General features: G+C 34.3%; 2 protein-coding genes across 7 annotated transcripts in view; one reads left to right on the forward strand and one right to left on the reverse strand.

The window, feature by feature from the left end:
- The window catches only part of LOC105326570 (helicase POLQ-like), a 51,869-nt gene that overhangs the window by 17,421 nt on the left and 19,006 nt on the right, over positions 1–15,442 (reverse strand). For 4 of the 5 annotated variants that reach the window (XM_066068672.1, XM_066068670.1, XM_066068671.1 and 1 more), the window contains 3 exons: positions 13,952–14,720; positions 13,338–13,516; positions 12,718–12,915 (listed from right to left, as the gene is read on the reverse strand). In XM_066068672.1, coding sequence (XP_065924744.1) covers positions 12,718–12,915; positions 13,338–13,516; positions 13,952–14,720 — 1,146 coding nt within the window. The remainder of the gene's footprint in view (positions 1–12,717; positions 12,916–13,337; positions 13,517–13,951; positions 14,721–15,442) is intronic. The other variant, XM_066068673.1, reaches the window with a different exon arrangement.
- Positions 3,328–9,467, forward strand: LOC136270936 (uncharacterized). 2 transcript variants are annotated; one of them, XM_066069950.1, is made up of 5 exons: positions 3,328–3,869; positions 6,262–7,079; positions 7,165–7,713; positions 7,889–8,126; positions 8,291–9,467. In XM_066069950.1, the coding sequence occupies exons 2-5, from the start codon at positions 6,285–6,287 to the stop codon at positions 8,782–8,784; spliced, it is 2,076 nt and encodes a 691-aa protein (XP_065926022.1). In that variant the 5' UTR covers positions 3,328–3,869; positions 6,262–6,284; the 3' UTR covers positions 8,785–9,467. The 2 variants fall into 2 exon arrangements, with proteins under 2 accessions (XP_065926022.1, XP_065926021.1); XM_066069949.1 differs by lacking the exon at positions 3,328–3,869 and having other exon boundaries at positions 6,144–7,079.

The raw sequence follows: 15,442 nt of genomic DNA on the forward strand, positions 1-15,442 counted from the left end.
GAAGTGACGTAATCATTTTAAATTTTAATAATCAGTAGCGACATTGATGCTTTATAACTCCTAAAAATTTGGTGTAAATCGGTTGAATAGTTTCTGAGAAATAACGCTCCAAAAAAGTCAGAAAAAGAAAAAAAAGTATAATAATAAAGAAAAAGAAACCGTAGAATAACAAAAGGGTTTTCCGTTGAAAACGGAAAACCCTAATAAAAGGGAAAAAGAAACAAAGCAATAACAATAAGGTCTTCCGTTGGAAACGGAAGACCTTAACTAGACACGATCTCGTTGCGAGCAACGAGGAGGTCTTCCGTTCGATTTTTAGAATGAAATAAGACATCATCGACTTTGATTTTCGACAACAAAACATGTTATGGAAAAAGGAGTGAAGTACTTATGCTTTATTGTATTGCTTTTTATAAGTTTTCTTGCTTTTTTAAATACTTGCATTTCTTTCAATTAAGTAGAAAAGATCAAACTTGTTTACCTCTGGTCCCTAAAAACCCTGATTGGGTAACGCAAGAGAAAATCATTATATTGTTAGGATATATAAACGTATTATACCTAATCTAGCTTTAATAACCTTTCACAAAATGGCTCTCATTAAAGGGCCATAGATAAAAGATTTTAGAGCTCTTTGATCCCCTAATTTAAGGGGCAAGTCCTTTTTTTTTGGATTCAAATGAAAGGACATTTAATTCTGAACACATTTTGTCAACAAGTGTTTAGATATTCGTTACTGTTCTGGAGATATATGAGAAATAAGGATTTAGGGGCCGATCCCTTATCTCCCTTAAGGGGCCGTTTAACAAAATTTTGAAGGTTGCATTTTGTTGAGAACATCATTTTAAACAACTTTTCTTCTGTACTGCATTACAAAATATATTTCCTTTCTGAGATATGGGTGATCAAAATTTTGGACTTCTGGCCCCTAAAAACCCTTAATTACGTAACACATGATAAAATCATTACATTGCTTTGATACATAACTATAAGATAAACACATTTGCTTCTATAACATTTCACAAAATATCCCTCAATAAAGGGTTATAGATAAAAGACTTTAGAGCACTTTAGTCCCCTAATTTTAGGGAAAAGCCCCTTTTTATGGATTCAAATGAAAGGACATTTAATTCTGAACACATTTTGTCAACAAGTATTTAGAAATTCGTTACCGTTCTAGAGATATATGAGAAAGAAGGTTTTAGGGGCCGATCCCTTATTTCTTTATAGGGGCCGTTTAACGAAATTTTGAAGGTTGTATATTGTTAAGAACATCATTTTAAACAACTTTTCTTCTGTACTGCATTTCAAAATATTTTTCCTTTCTGAGATATGGGTGATCAAAATTTTGGACTTTTGGCCCCTAAAAACCCCTTATTTCAAAACACATGACAAAACCAATACATTGCTTTGATACATAACTGCAGGATAAACACATTTGCTTCTATAACATTTCACAAAATACCGCTCAATAAAGGGTTATAGATAAAAGACTTTCGAGCCCTTTGGTACCCTAATTTTAGGGGCCAGTCCTTTTTTCTTGATATTAAATGAAAGAATATTTAATTCTAAACAAATTTTGTTCAACAAGTGTTTAGAAATTCGTTACCGTTCTGGAGATATATGAGAAAGAAAGTTTTAGGGGCCGATCCCATAACTCTTTATAGGGGCCGTTTAACGAATTTTTGAAGGTTGCATTTTGTTGAGAACATCATTTTGAACAACTTTTCTTCTGTACTGCATTACAAAATAGTTTTCCTTTCTGAGATATGGGTGATCGAAATTTTGGACTTTTGGCCCCCTAAAACCCCTTAATTACGTAACACATAATAAAATCATTACATATATAACATTGAGATAAACACATTTGCTTCTATTACATTTCACAAAATATGTCAGTAAAGGGCTACATATTAAATACTTTAGAGCCCTTTGGTCCCCTAATTTGAGGGGCCAGCCCCTTTTTCTTGATATCAAATAAAAGGTCATTCAATTCTACACAAAATTTGTTAAACAAGTGTTTAGAAATTCGTTACCGTTCTGGAGATATATGAGAAAGAAGGTTTTAGGGGCCGTTCCCTTATCTCCTTTTAGGGGCCGTTTAACGAAATTTTGACGATTGCATTATGTTAAGAACATCATTTTGAAAAACTTTTCTTCTGTACTGCATTTCAGAATATTTTTCCTTTCTGAGATATGGGTGATCGAAATTTTGGACTTTTGGCCCCTAAAACCCCTTAATTACGTAACACATAATAAAATCATTACATTGCTTGAATACATAACATTAAAATAAACATATTTGCTTCTATAATCTATTACAAAATATCCCTCGGTAAAGAGTTACGGGTAAAAGACTTTAGAGCCCTCTAGGTCCCTAATTTGAGGGGCCAGCCCCTTTTTCTTGATATCAGCTGAAAGATCTTGTAAAAATAAACTTTTTTTACATTACATGTTTTAACAAAATATTTTCCAGAAAAGAGAAAAAGAGAGAAAAACACAAAAATTATCGATGCTTTTTTAATGTCAATTTTCGAGCCATAGCGAGCTTTGGCGCCAATAGTGCTAAACATACAAAACAACAATCATGCAAAAGTTCAATCTTTCCTTTAGCAACCGTAGAAATTTGAGCTCAAAATCTCTTATAGTTTAGGAGAACGGCCGCAGACAAAATACCCATATAAAAATTAGAAAAATCTCAATATCTCATAAACGGATGTGACGTCATCAATGCAAAAAATTTGCTATCAGGTTCAGACCATTATCTATCACATCTGAAAATTTGATGGAGATCGGTTGAGCCGTTTCTGAGAAATCGCGTGCACAAAAATGGGAAGAAAAAAAAAGAATAAAAATAATAGGGAAAAAGAAACCGAAGAATAACAATAAGGTCTTCCGTTGGAAACGGAAGACCTTAATAAGAAGAATAAGAAGAAGAACTAGACACGATCTCGTTGCGAGCAACGAGGAGGTCTTCCGTACGATTTTTAGAAGGAAATAAGACATCATCGACTTTGATTTTCGACAGCAAAACATGATATGGAAAAAGTACAAATCCATTGTATCGCTTGGATACATAACTCTGAGATAAACATATTCTATAACCTTTCAAAAAATATCTCTCAGTAAAGTGCTACAGGTTAAAGACATTAGAGCCCTTTGGTCCACTTACTTTAGGGGCCAGCCCCTTTTTCCTGATATAAAATGAAAGTTCATATAATTCTTAACACATTTTGTTCAACATGTGTTTAGAAAGAACAAAGTACGGTTGTTACCTATATCGGCCTAGTAAAAATGAAAAAAATAAACGCCGACATCAGCAGCTCTATAGTGCTCGTTTTTTTCTACACCTTTGAGTCTATCAAAATACGGTATTAAAATGGCGCCAAAACGTCACACATATACTACGTAGATTCCAAAACCTTACCATGTACCAATATTTTCTCTAAATATCGCAGTTTTTCGGAATTTGATCACAGTTTTTACTATGGTCGCATCGAACGCGATTCATGAAACTTATATATGTTATTCATACAACTATAATGTTTTGATTTATAACCATCCCGTCAATCGCGTTTGCTGCGGCCATCGTTAAAAATTAAGTTTTGATTATTCCGGAATACACTATAACGCGTATGTTGTTCTTATTTCGAGAGTTTTATCGTCCTTATAGTTTTAAAAATTAATAAATATAAAAATAATTTGTAAAATTTTAATTTATCAACATACATTCCATTACAACAAGAACCTCGTTGCTCTTGGAAATTTAATTTCTTTTACGGGTTTTTCAATAACACCAGTTTGGTTTGTTTTGCTATATACAAATGCGTCCGTGACAACAGATGATGGACTGTCTGCAAGCTGCAATTTAGGTAACTATTTAATATATAATTACAAAATTACATATAAAGCCTTTAATATAGCTATTCTTTCGTTCATGCTGCTAAGATTTCTTTATAGTAACATTTTTTGTCGCCTGATACGTCTCACAATATGTACATAATCTGTATAATATGACGTCATTGGATGTGGGAGTTACGTACGGGGAACAATGATATTCAAAATAAGTTAAACTAAACATTGACCGTAACTTTATTATTTGTTCACAGATATTTTAAGAGAATTAAGGTATATAGAGTGAATAAACTTAATTTCATTGGGTATCATAATTGACTGTAAAATTATATTTATCCAGTGTGTAGTAATTAAGTGACTCGATAGCTGAGTGGTTAGCGATGTCATGTCAGTGCAATGTAGTGCTGGAGTCGTATGAATTAAAATTTTAAGAATTTTCTACAGAATGTGCTTAATTTTCTGAGCTAATCAAGATGCTTTGTTTCTGTTGCATAATAATCTAAGCAACATACTTCTATAGTAATACTGTAAAGCATACCGTAATCCACTTACACTGCATACCCTTTTTCACTTTGATGTAGGCCTAAACTTTTATTGGCATAATACTATAAAATTTTCATGAAATTGAAAAGTGTTATGAACTTTATAACAGAGGAAAATTGGATTAAATTTAATCATCATAAAACTTAATATAAAGTCCAAAATTAAACCAGTGTCATCAAAGTGCCATCTCACATTTGATTATCTTTAATAGCATACAATAAAAAACATTAAATCATTCATCATTACCTTAATCGACCATTAGAAACAATTCACTTTGCAGAGTAACTCCAGTGTTTACAACAGGGATTTGAGTTAGAATTATTTCCCCTTTTGTTTACAAAAGGGACAAGAGAGGTAACTCTAAAATCTTCTCTGTAATGCGCATTTTTATTTATTTATCTACATTGATATAATGCAGGTATTCTTTCTGATGAATTAGCATAAGTGTAATAATGAAGTTTTTGACTAATTAAGACACTTACAAAAATTACAAAACAAGTGACCCGATTTTGTAGAGTTTACAAACTAAGAGAAAATTTTATAACTTTAGACTGCCTTATAGCAGTCTTAAAAAAGGGCGTTGCAGTTCCTATGCTTATTTTCCATATAGGAGTTGCAGATAAAATTGAAAAATCAAAGTTTCAGAATTTGATTTTAAATTTATATTGCACACAGCGTTGTATAAAAAGCAGTGTAAAATTTTATCTGAAAAGTTTGTACTAACTTATATAAGACCAAAAATATAGATTTGAAAATGGTTACACAGACAAATGTGGCAGATTCCACGCCTTATAAAATGGAAATCCTCATTGTTGTGAAAAACTGCATCCTTGAAACAAGATTAATTTAATCTTAACGTTTAGAGTAAGACAATTTCTTGAAAACTGCCATTTCCGATTTTTGATTTCAGGAGGCATATTTTTTAAAAATCAAGTTTTTGGCAAAAAATCGTTCATTTAAATAATAAAATGCTTTCTTTGGGGATTCATTCGGGATATGAAGGTAGCGACATTGCAGAAAAAATACATACGCAGGTTATGTAATTTTTTCCTGCATTGATCGCTACCTTTATAACCCGCATGCATCATCAAATAAAGCATTTTATTGTTTATATCAATATCTCTCTTTCAACTAATTAATAAATTGATTATGAAAAATAAGTAAAAATCACTAAATTACTGTTAATGTACATAAGTACGTTAGCTAGAAGAAACAGCCAATGCAAATCGTCTCCTGTGAGACTTTTCGTCTGACATCATCATGATTACTTCGTGCAGTCCGTGATATTATGTGTGTGTTTTGTCTACATACGGAACATGCCCACCAAGTAGATATAGTCGCCTACGTAATGTGTCTATATTTAGATATGACTTTTCTTTAAAGGTCCGTTCCTTCAGGTTTTTTTTTCAATTTTCGTCATTTTTTTGTTAATTCAAGATCGTAATAATATATCATTAGTATTTATATTAATGTATCTTTAATATTATATACGACTTTCTTATACATTTATGTGTCAGTGCTCAAAAAATTCAGAGAGACAGCAACAATGTAAAGAGAGAGAGAGAGAGAGAGAGAGAGAGAGAGAGAGAGAGAGAGAGAGAGAGAGAGAGAGAGAATAATTTGATAAAAAGATGAAAAGTAAAGCAGCCGATTAAAATATTTTACTGGGAAAAGGGGTGGGGGGGGGGGAGGGGGCAAAACATCTCTTATCTTACACATGCACACACATATTTAAACTGTATATACGGTCGGTGTACATGTAATGGGGTGAAACAATATTTCTGGTGGTGGTGGTGATCGGTTTTAAGTTATTGTGGTTACTGCACTATATAATTTATTTAAAATGTTTTCTTTTGAAATTTAAAGGGTTTTTGTCTGATATATGCAGCATGCCAGGAACAGGACCAAAATCATATTCATGTCTTCTATGTAACAAAAGGACAACACCAAATGACAGATACAAAATTAAAAGTCAGCATGCTTCAATAATAGAAAAAAAGTTTTTACAGAAGACAACAAATGAAGATGTTCTTTGCAGGAAATGCAGATATATCTGTGAAACTCAATCATTTGCAACGCAAGAAAGTAAATCTGATACTTCAGGTCCAAGTGAACCATGCAAGAGAATGAAAACATCCGGCTGTGCTAGTCCACCCTCTATTACACTAAGCATTCCTAGTACGTCGAAGAGTCATGCAAACTGTGTTATATGCAAAAAACCTGGTCCAAAGCTCATTGTTGTGACTCAGTATGCCCGCGTCAGAGCCTTCATACGGAAAGAAATGTTTGTTCCTGCCGGTTCGAGGTGTTGCCCAAAACATATTGCAGACAATGAGTTTACTGTCGATGCTCTACAAAAGATGCAGCAAACTAACCCTGACACAAATATCAACAGAACAGCGACTGTGGAATTGCTTCAACAAACCAGAGACTTTGCTCTACGGAATGAAAATACTAGACTTAACTTTGACAATCCCAATAGCATGGATAATGAAGACTATTATAACCTTACTGGGTTGACGAAGGACCAGTTTGAAGAATTGCTCTCATACCTGAAAGATGTTGACATCAGAGCATCGAAGACCAGAAGTGCAAGGACTTGTATTGCGATTCTTTTGACAAAACTGCGTTGTGGAATGAGTAATCACTTACTCGGAACCCTCTTTGGCTTGCAGAAATGGCAGGTAAGTTCTTTTACATAAAATATCCATTGTTAACTAAGATATTTTGTTAAAGAACGACAATATATTACTGTATTATCTTTCATAGGTAAGGCGTGCGGTACTGACAGCAAAACATGCTCTAATGTCAAACTTTGTTCCCCATCATTTGGGATTTCCCCACATTACTAGGGAAGACGTTAAAGAAAACCACACCCGTCCATTAGCTAAAGAACTACTCTGCAATGTAGCTGAAAATCCAGTAATACTAGTACTTGATGGGACGTATATTTACCTGCAGAAAAGTGGCAATTTTTCATTCTCAAGAAGATCATACAGTACTCATAAACATAGGCCGTTGGTTAAACCCATGATAGTGGTCACAACATCGGGGTACATTGTTTCCGTACTGGGTCCATACCTGGCTGACTCTAAGAATTCGGATGCAAAGATTTTGACGCATATGATAGAAACGAACGTAGAAGAAATTAAGGACTGGATACAGGAAGACGACATATTCATAGTCGATAGAGGGTTTAGGGATGCAGAAGCTCTACTGAGTGACATTGGAATCCACATTGAAATGCCTTCCTTCTTAACACGTGGAGCAAAACAACACTCAACAGAAGAGTCTAATGCAACACGTCTAGTTACAAAAGTAAGATGACTGTTGAAAATTAGGATTAAAAAAACATGTATGAACATGTATTTTAAGTGTAAATTTTAAAAACAATATTTCAATTGTATGTTGACTAAACTTATGATAAGAATAATTTCCTAGTTACTAAAAATTATTGTAAATCAATCAAAATCTACATTTTGATTTATTGTAGCTGCGATGGGTTGTGGAAAGTGTGAATGGTAGGCTCAAGACCTGGAACTACTTAGATCGGACAATTCCTAATAGTCAGATTCCACACATCGGAGACTATGTTCGCATCATAAGTGCCATATGTAATAAATTCAGGCATGATGTTAGTGTAGCAGTTGAGAGTGACCTATCTACTGCTGCAAAGATGCGTTTTCTTTCAAAGGAAGCAAATGTACTTAAAGAATATGTAGAAGGAAACGGTAATTTGCTAAAAATACTCGACATAAAATCATTACATTAGGGTCATTTTGTTTAGATTGTTACAACATCTGAAGAATATTTTTTTTGTCATACTTGATATGAATTTATAAAATGATTACAATTAATTTTGATATATATGTTAACGTGGATATTTAAACAATAGGTCTGGACAAACGGGAAATAAGATGGCAGAAGATCGACTCCAGCGATGCAAGTATTGTATTTCCTCAACTTTCAGAAGAAGAAATACGAGAGTTAACGATGGGGGTATACCAAATAAAGCTAGCTAAGTCTTATGCCCAAGAACACGTTGATAAAGATGGTAACTATGAAATTCTTGTCAACAATGACCATGATGGTATCCTATGCGCCAAACTTCAAAGCAGACATATCTCAGCAAAGAAATATATGTTGTGGATTGGTTTTGATGAGATGAGCATTAAGTCATGGTTCTGCAAATGCAAAGTAGGATCTAGAGTTGTGGGTATGTGCGCCCACATCACAAGTGTAATATGGTTTTTGTCATATGCAAAATACAAAGACATTCAAAACATTGGTGTACGCAATTGGTGCAGCTACGTTGATGACGCTGCAGCGTTGCCTGTGGATAATTCTGATAGTGAAGAAGACAGTCTTGTCGGAAATGAAGAGGAATAATATGAACAAAATGATTGTGTTTTATATTTGTTTCCATTTGAATTGAGAGAGAGAGAGAGAGAGAGAGAGAGAGAGAGAGGGGGGGAGGGAGAGAGAGAGAGAGAGTACTATAGTGTTTGAGAAGTTTTACGGAGAGAGTGTGAGGGAAAAAAATATATAGCAACGTGCTTAGCAAAAAGTGTTTCCTTGACAATATGTTTAAATATATTCGATGAGAAAGAGGGAGAGGGTTATTTTCATGTTGGTACTTTTTTGATAGTAGGTAGTTACAGAGAAAAATAAGAATTATCATTCTAATTATACAAAAATTATAATATCTTGATTCATAAATTCAATGACGTCGCCTACAATCTTAGGTATTATGTATGTGTATATATACTGTACATGTATGTACATAAACATACATGTATATACCTAATATTTATATATTATGAAGTAAAAGATAAACAGGTATTGTATTACATAATTGAATTGAGTGTCAGGAAAATGGAGAAGAACAATGTTTCCTATACATGTACCGGTAGATGTTTTACCAATTGCGTTTTTGTTTGAACCGTTTTTCATTTGTCGGAATGTGTCACCATGAAGACCCTATATAAAACTAATATCAAATCAAAAGTTGATTATCAATTTATCAAGTAACTGAAAGGTTAAGAGTAGAACACATAGAGTTACATAGATAGAAAAAACACAATACACATAGAGTTACATAGATAGAAAAAACACAATAGCGGCATAAAATTGATTAATTAATCTACAATTTTTCACGCAGTACAGATGTTATTACATTGAAATCTGATAACGTCAAGTTGACGTCATGACGTCGTGAGCGTTGTTTTCGTCATCAGACATAGTAAGTTTAGAGAGTTGTATAAGGAGAATCGCTTGAGATATCTAAAAAATATAAACTGATTTAAAACACGGAAATCCTAGACATTATTCACTAATATCTTCATTTGATTTCGGAACTGGGCCGATTTTGGTGCAAAATGTACCTTGTTCTTCGTAACCGTTCAGAAGATATATGAAAAAGAATGTTTTAGGGGCCGATCCTTTATCTCCTTATAGGGGCCGTTTAACGAAAATTCAAAGGTTGAATATTGTTAAAAACATTAATTTAAACAACTTTTCTTCTGCATTGCATTACAAAATATTTTTCCTTTCTGAGATATGGGTGATCAAAATTTTGGACCTTTGGTCCCTAAAAACCCTTAATTACGTAATACATGACAAAATCATTACATTGCTTGGATACATGACTGTACGATAAACACATTTGCTTCTATAACATTTCACAACATATCTCTCAATAAAGGGTTATAGATAAACGACTTTAGAGCCCTTTGATCCCCCTAATTTTAGAGGTCAGCCCTTTTTTCTTGATATCAAATAAAACGTCACTTAATTCTAAACAAATTTTGTTCAACAAGTGTTTAGACATTCGTTACCGTTCTGGAGATATATGAGAAAGAAGGTTTTAAGGGCCGATCCCTTATCTTCTTATAGGGGCCGTTTGACGAAATTTTGAAGGTTGCGTTTTGTTAAAAACATCATTTTGAACAACTTTTCTTCTGTACTGCATTACAATTTTTTTTTCCTTTCTGAGGTATGGATGATCAAACTTTTGGTCTTTTGGCCCCTAAAAACCCTTAATTACATAACACATGATAAAATCATTAATTACATTGCTTGAATACATAACTGTAGGATAAACACATTTGCTTCTATAACATTTCACAAACTATCTCTTAGTAAAGGGCTACAGATTAAAGACTTTAGAGCCCTTTGGTCCCCTAATTTTAGGGACCAGCCCCTTTTTCTTGATATCAAATGAAAGGTCATTTAATTCTAAACAAATTTTGTTCAACAAGTGCTTAGAAATTCGTTACTGTTCTGGAGATATATAAGAAAAAAGATTTTAGGGGCCGATCCCATATCTCCTTAAAGGGGCCGTTTGACAAAATTTTGAAGGTTGCATATTGTTAAGAACATCATTTTGAACAAATTTCCTTCTGTACTGTATAACAAGATATTTTTCCTTTCTGAGATATGGATGATCTAAATTTTGGACTTTTGCCCCCTAAAAACCCTTAATTACGTAACACATGATAAAATCATTACATTGCTGAAATACATAACTGTACGATAAACACATTTGCTTCTATAACATTTCACAAAATATCTGTCAGAAAGGGGCTACAAATTAAAGACTTTAGAGCTTTTTGGTCCCCTAATTTTAGGGGCCAACCCCTTTTTCTTGACATCAAATGAAAGGTTATTTAATTGTCAACAAATTTTGTTCAACAAGTGTTTAAAAATTCGTTACCGTTTTGGAGATATATGAGAAAGAAGATTTTAGGGGCCGATCCCTCATCTCCTTTTAGGGGCCGTTTAACAAAATTTTGAATGTTGCATTTTGTTAAGAACATTAATTTGAACAACTTTTCTTCTGTATTGCATCACAAAATAGTTTTCCTTACTGAGATATGGGTGATCGAAATTTTGGACTTTTGGCCCCTAAAAACCCTTAATTACGTAATTCATGACAAAATTATTACATTGCTTGAATACATAACTGTGAGATAAACATATTTGCTTCTATAACATTTCACAAAATATCTATCAGTAAAGGGCTACAGATTAAAGACTTTAGAGCCCTTTGGACCCCTTATTTGAGGGGCCAGCCCCTTTTTCTTGATTTTAAAGAAAAGGTCTTGTAAACAAAAACTTTTTTTACATTACATGTCTTAACAGAATATTTTTCAGAAAAGAGATTATCAAAGAAAACCACAAAAATTACGACGTTTATTTCATCTCAATTTTCGGGTCCAGGCGAGCCTCAGCGCCTTTCAAGCCAGATCAAAATGAAAATAAAATTACAAATCTACAATCTTTTGTCTACTATCCCTGAAAGTTTGAACTCGATATCTTTTATCGTTTATGAGAAGTTCCACGGACAAGCAACCCCCCTAAAAATTGCTAAAACGTCAATTTCTCAAAAACGGAAGTGACGTCATCAATATAAGAAAAAACCTATCAGGTTTAGATCATTATCTAACAGATCTGAGAGTTTCATGAAAATCGGCTGAGCCGTTTTTGAGAAATCGCGTGCACAAAAATTGTAAGAAAAAAAAGAAAAATAATAATAATAGGGAAAAAGAAATCGTACGAAAACAATAAGGTCTTCCGTTGGAAACGGAAGACCTTAATAAGAAAGTCGACAAAAACAATATGTCTCCCCTTTGAAAGGGGAGACATAATAAGTACAACTTAGTTCTACTTCTGGAGGCGTACAGTGGAGAGAGAGAGAGAAGAGCTGAGGTGGGGTGGAACAGTTAGGGAGAGATGCGGAGGTTGTTGCCAGCGACCGGCGTCATTGTTGCACGACCTAATGCGTTCTCCGGGCACAGAGAAGATAAGAAAGTCAGTAGGTTCTACTTAATATGCTTAATGTACACGTATCTCACTTTACTGACCCAAACCAAGACTTAAGGACTTCTGGTCTACACTGAAATCATATCATGAGTAATTCCTACTCCTTAGTTGATCCTTATGATGCAAGTCCCATCTAATGGACATACATTAACAACTTTCGTTTCAGATGCCGAGCCTTTGCTGAGACCCTATTTTCTCTCTACATGTACCGTAATTACTGACTCATATTTGTGAGACAAAGTGTATAGCTTTACTATCCAATCAATGAGATGAACCGGATCATGGGGTCTTTGTGGATTAATTATCAGAACTTTACAGGTCGGTAAGGAGGTACAAGTTATATCATAAAAAGATCATAAACCTCTATAAATATAACTAAAACAACAGATGACTGATACTTATGTAATGGGAAGGTGAATTTGTGGGTAAGGTGCACACGAACATTATTACCCACAGAAGATTTTAAGGAACATATTTCAGGATATCCTTTAATAATACCTCGTCTACCACCACCAGACCCAGGGAGTTCAGTCTGTCCTGCTCCAGCAGGCTGTTGACCAGGGAGTGGGCCTTCTCTATGGTGGCTATGTACAGACACCTCCGGCGGTGCTTGATCGGAGGGAAGCGCCCTCTACTTCCGGCGTATTCCTCCACCAGGAAGTCTAGCTCCACTGCCAGCTGGGCCAGTCCTTTCACCTATAGAACAATGCTCAATGGTGCTAATCTACATTATAACAGTTAACTGTTAATATACTGTATATAGGGTTATTTTCACCCTATGTAATTTTCGCCCTTCTACACTTGCAAACAGTTTCACCCTGTCCTGAATTTGCCCCGACACAATTGTGTTTAAAGAGAGATAATTTGTTATTGGAATTCGCTCAGTCTTAAATTCACCTGCTGAAAACATGGGCAAAAGGGGCAAAAATAAAACAAGGGTGAATATTTCCCTGTATACAGTAGTTAGAAGTACACTATTTATATTTCGAACAAGCAATGTTTAAAACTCTAGTCACAGGATGTCCATGTTTGGACACTGTCTAATTGTACAGCAAAATAGCCTTTGCTTAATCACATAATAGCACATATCTTTTAACTCACATTCGGGCATTACCCACCTTTTCCTGCACAATGGACACAAAAGGCAGAATCATTAGAGCATCCCTTTTCTTACACAACAACTCCTTCAGAATCAGCACCTCGGCTACCAGTGTCTTTCCTCCACTGGTCGGAAGGGAATACACCAGGTTACCTCCCTTTTGAAGTGAGGGAAGTTTGAGGCATCTATCCTGCCACTCTGTAATACACAATCTATACATTACATCATAAAACAATAGTGATTTGTAAAATGCTACAACATTTTATTCAGCACATTGAATCATATCTAAGTATAAAGAAGTGTGTTTTAGATTTCAAATGCATCTTCTATCCATCTATATTACTGATCATTTTACCAGGAAAGAGTACTTCTTATGAGTTAGTATCTTTTTAGTATTATGTATGTCTGCAAACATATTTTTAAACTTTCAAAAATAAAAAAGCATATCAAAAGAATCAATAAGCATCAAACTTGTTTGCCAACTTAAAACACGTAAAATAAAAGCAACCTTAAATCAAAGGAACCCAAATGATTTGAGACAGTATTTATATTTAAAAACTGTAAGATATTATAAACATTCCACTGGTAATTCTAAGTGTGAACTACAAGCAATACTTTTGAAATAATGATTACCATACAAGGACGTGATTCCCCTCTGCTTCTGTAGCAGCTCCTGGACTTTGGATGGCAGACCATAAAACGGTCCTATATCATCCGCGGAGCCTTCATCCTGTAAAATGGCCGCCTCTCTTTCCACCTCCTTTATCCGACTCTGTCTGCCCTCCTCCACCGTTTGAGCCGGGCTGACAGGTGATCGAGCTCCAACATTCTGTAACAGTTTTCTCTTGAGCCGATCTCTCAATGAACCGACTCTAATGGACTCCAAGCCATCTTCCTTTCCTGTTTGTAGTGTCCTCCCTGAAACATCTGTGTCAACAACATCCTTTCCTTGACATCTATCATTGTCTGACTGTTTTTCAAATTTCAAAGTGTTTGAATAAATTTCTACATTTTTTTCTAAATCACTGGACTGTTTTCCTCCAACTGTTTTTTCAACCGCTGTATGAGACTCTGTTTCACTGGAAGCCACTGTTAATTGAGTATTGTCTTCAGGTCTATTTACTACTACCAGATCTTCAGCAGGTGATTCTGCCACAGTGTCTGCAAAATCCACAGAATTCTGACTCTCGATGGATTCCACATGACTTAGAAAATCCAGGTCTTGAAAACTCTCTTCAAAGACGTCCTTCTGTGAGTTGCTATCTTCATCTTCTTTCTTTGTTCTTGGTGACTGTAGCTTTTTGTTTGCTGTATGAACCTCCAGTCTCTCAACAATATTCTCCTGATTTTCTTTCTCAGTTATCAAGTTCTTTGTACATGAGCTCTCCTGTAATATAATCCTCTATAAAACAAAAAAAGGTTAGCAAACAAAATTTAAACACCACCTATGTACCGTATATACTCGCCTATAAGTATTGTTCGCCTATAAGTCGGTTACCATTTTTCAAGTTAATTTTCAAGATTTTGCCATTGACCCTCTTATAAGTCGGGTAATTTTTTCTGGATAATCAGTCTACAGATTGCCAATCAAATAAGCACATTTTATCAAGCATGCATGACTATATTCTAGATAAAAAAATATTGGTGTTTGACCCCTCTGTTTTCATTTCTAGATGCAATGCATTTTTAAAGTATTGTGTTCCATTAAGACATCTATCCTGGATGAATAACTTTCGATTTTGGACGCCATTTTTTTTTATTGATACACAGACTGATGAAAACTTGGTGTAAGCTATAAAAATATTTAAAATACTATTGAAAATAAAATGATAGTGATTTTGATCCCCCGTTGACTGATTAAGATGGTATAGCCCCTTTTAAAAATGGTGTGTTAGCTTGTGTTGTTTTAGGTGACATGCCACCTACAGCCACCAATATAGCTATTATCACCTCATGTGTAATTAATTATGAATAATTAAAAATCGATCTTTATTTTTTTTAAACAGACCAGGAGCAATTATTCTTGTGTTTAATTTCTAAGTATTTTAAACCGAAACTGCTGTTCTGTAATCCCACTAGATCGCTTTTAGACGCCATGTTTTTAAATAGTTTTCTTTCTTGAAG

This window comes from Magallana gigas, chromosome 8, assembly GCF_963853765.1.
Source record: "Magallana gigas chromosome 8, xbMagGiga1.1, whole genome shotgun sequence".
Taxonomy (NCBI): domain Eukaryota; kingdom Metazoa; phylum Mollusca; class Bivalvia; order Ostreida; family Ostreidae; genus Magallana; species Magallana gigas.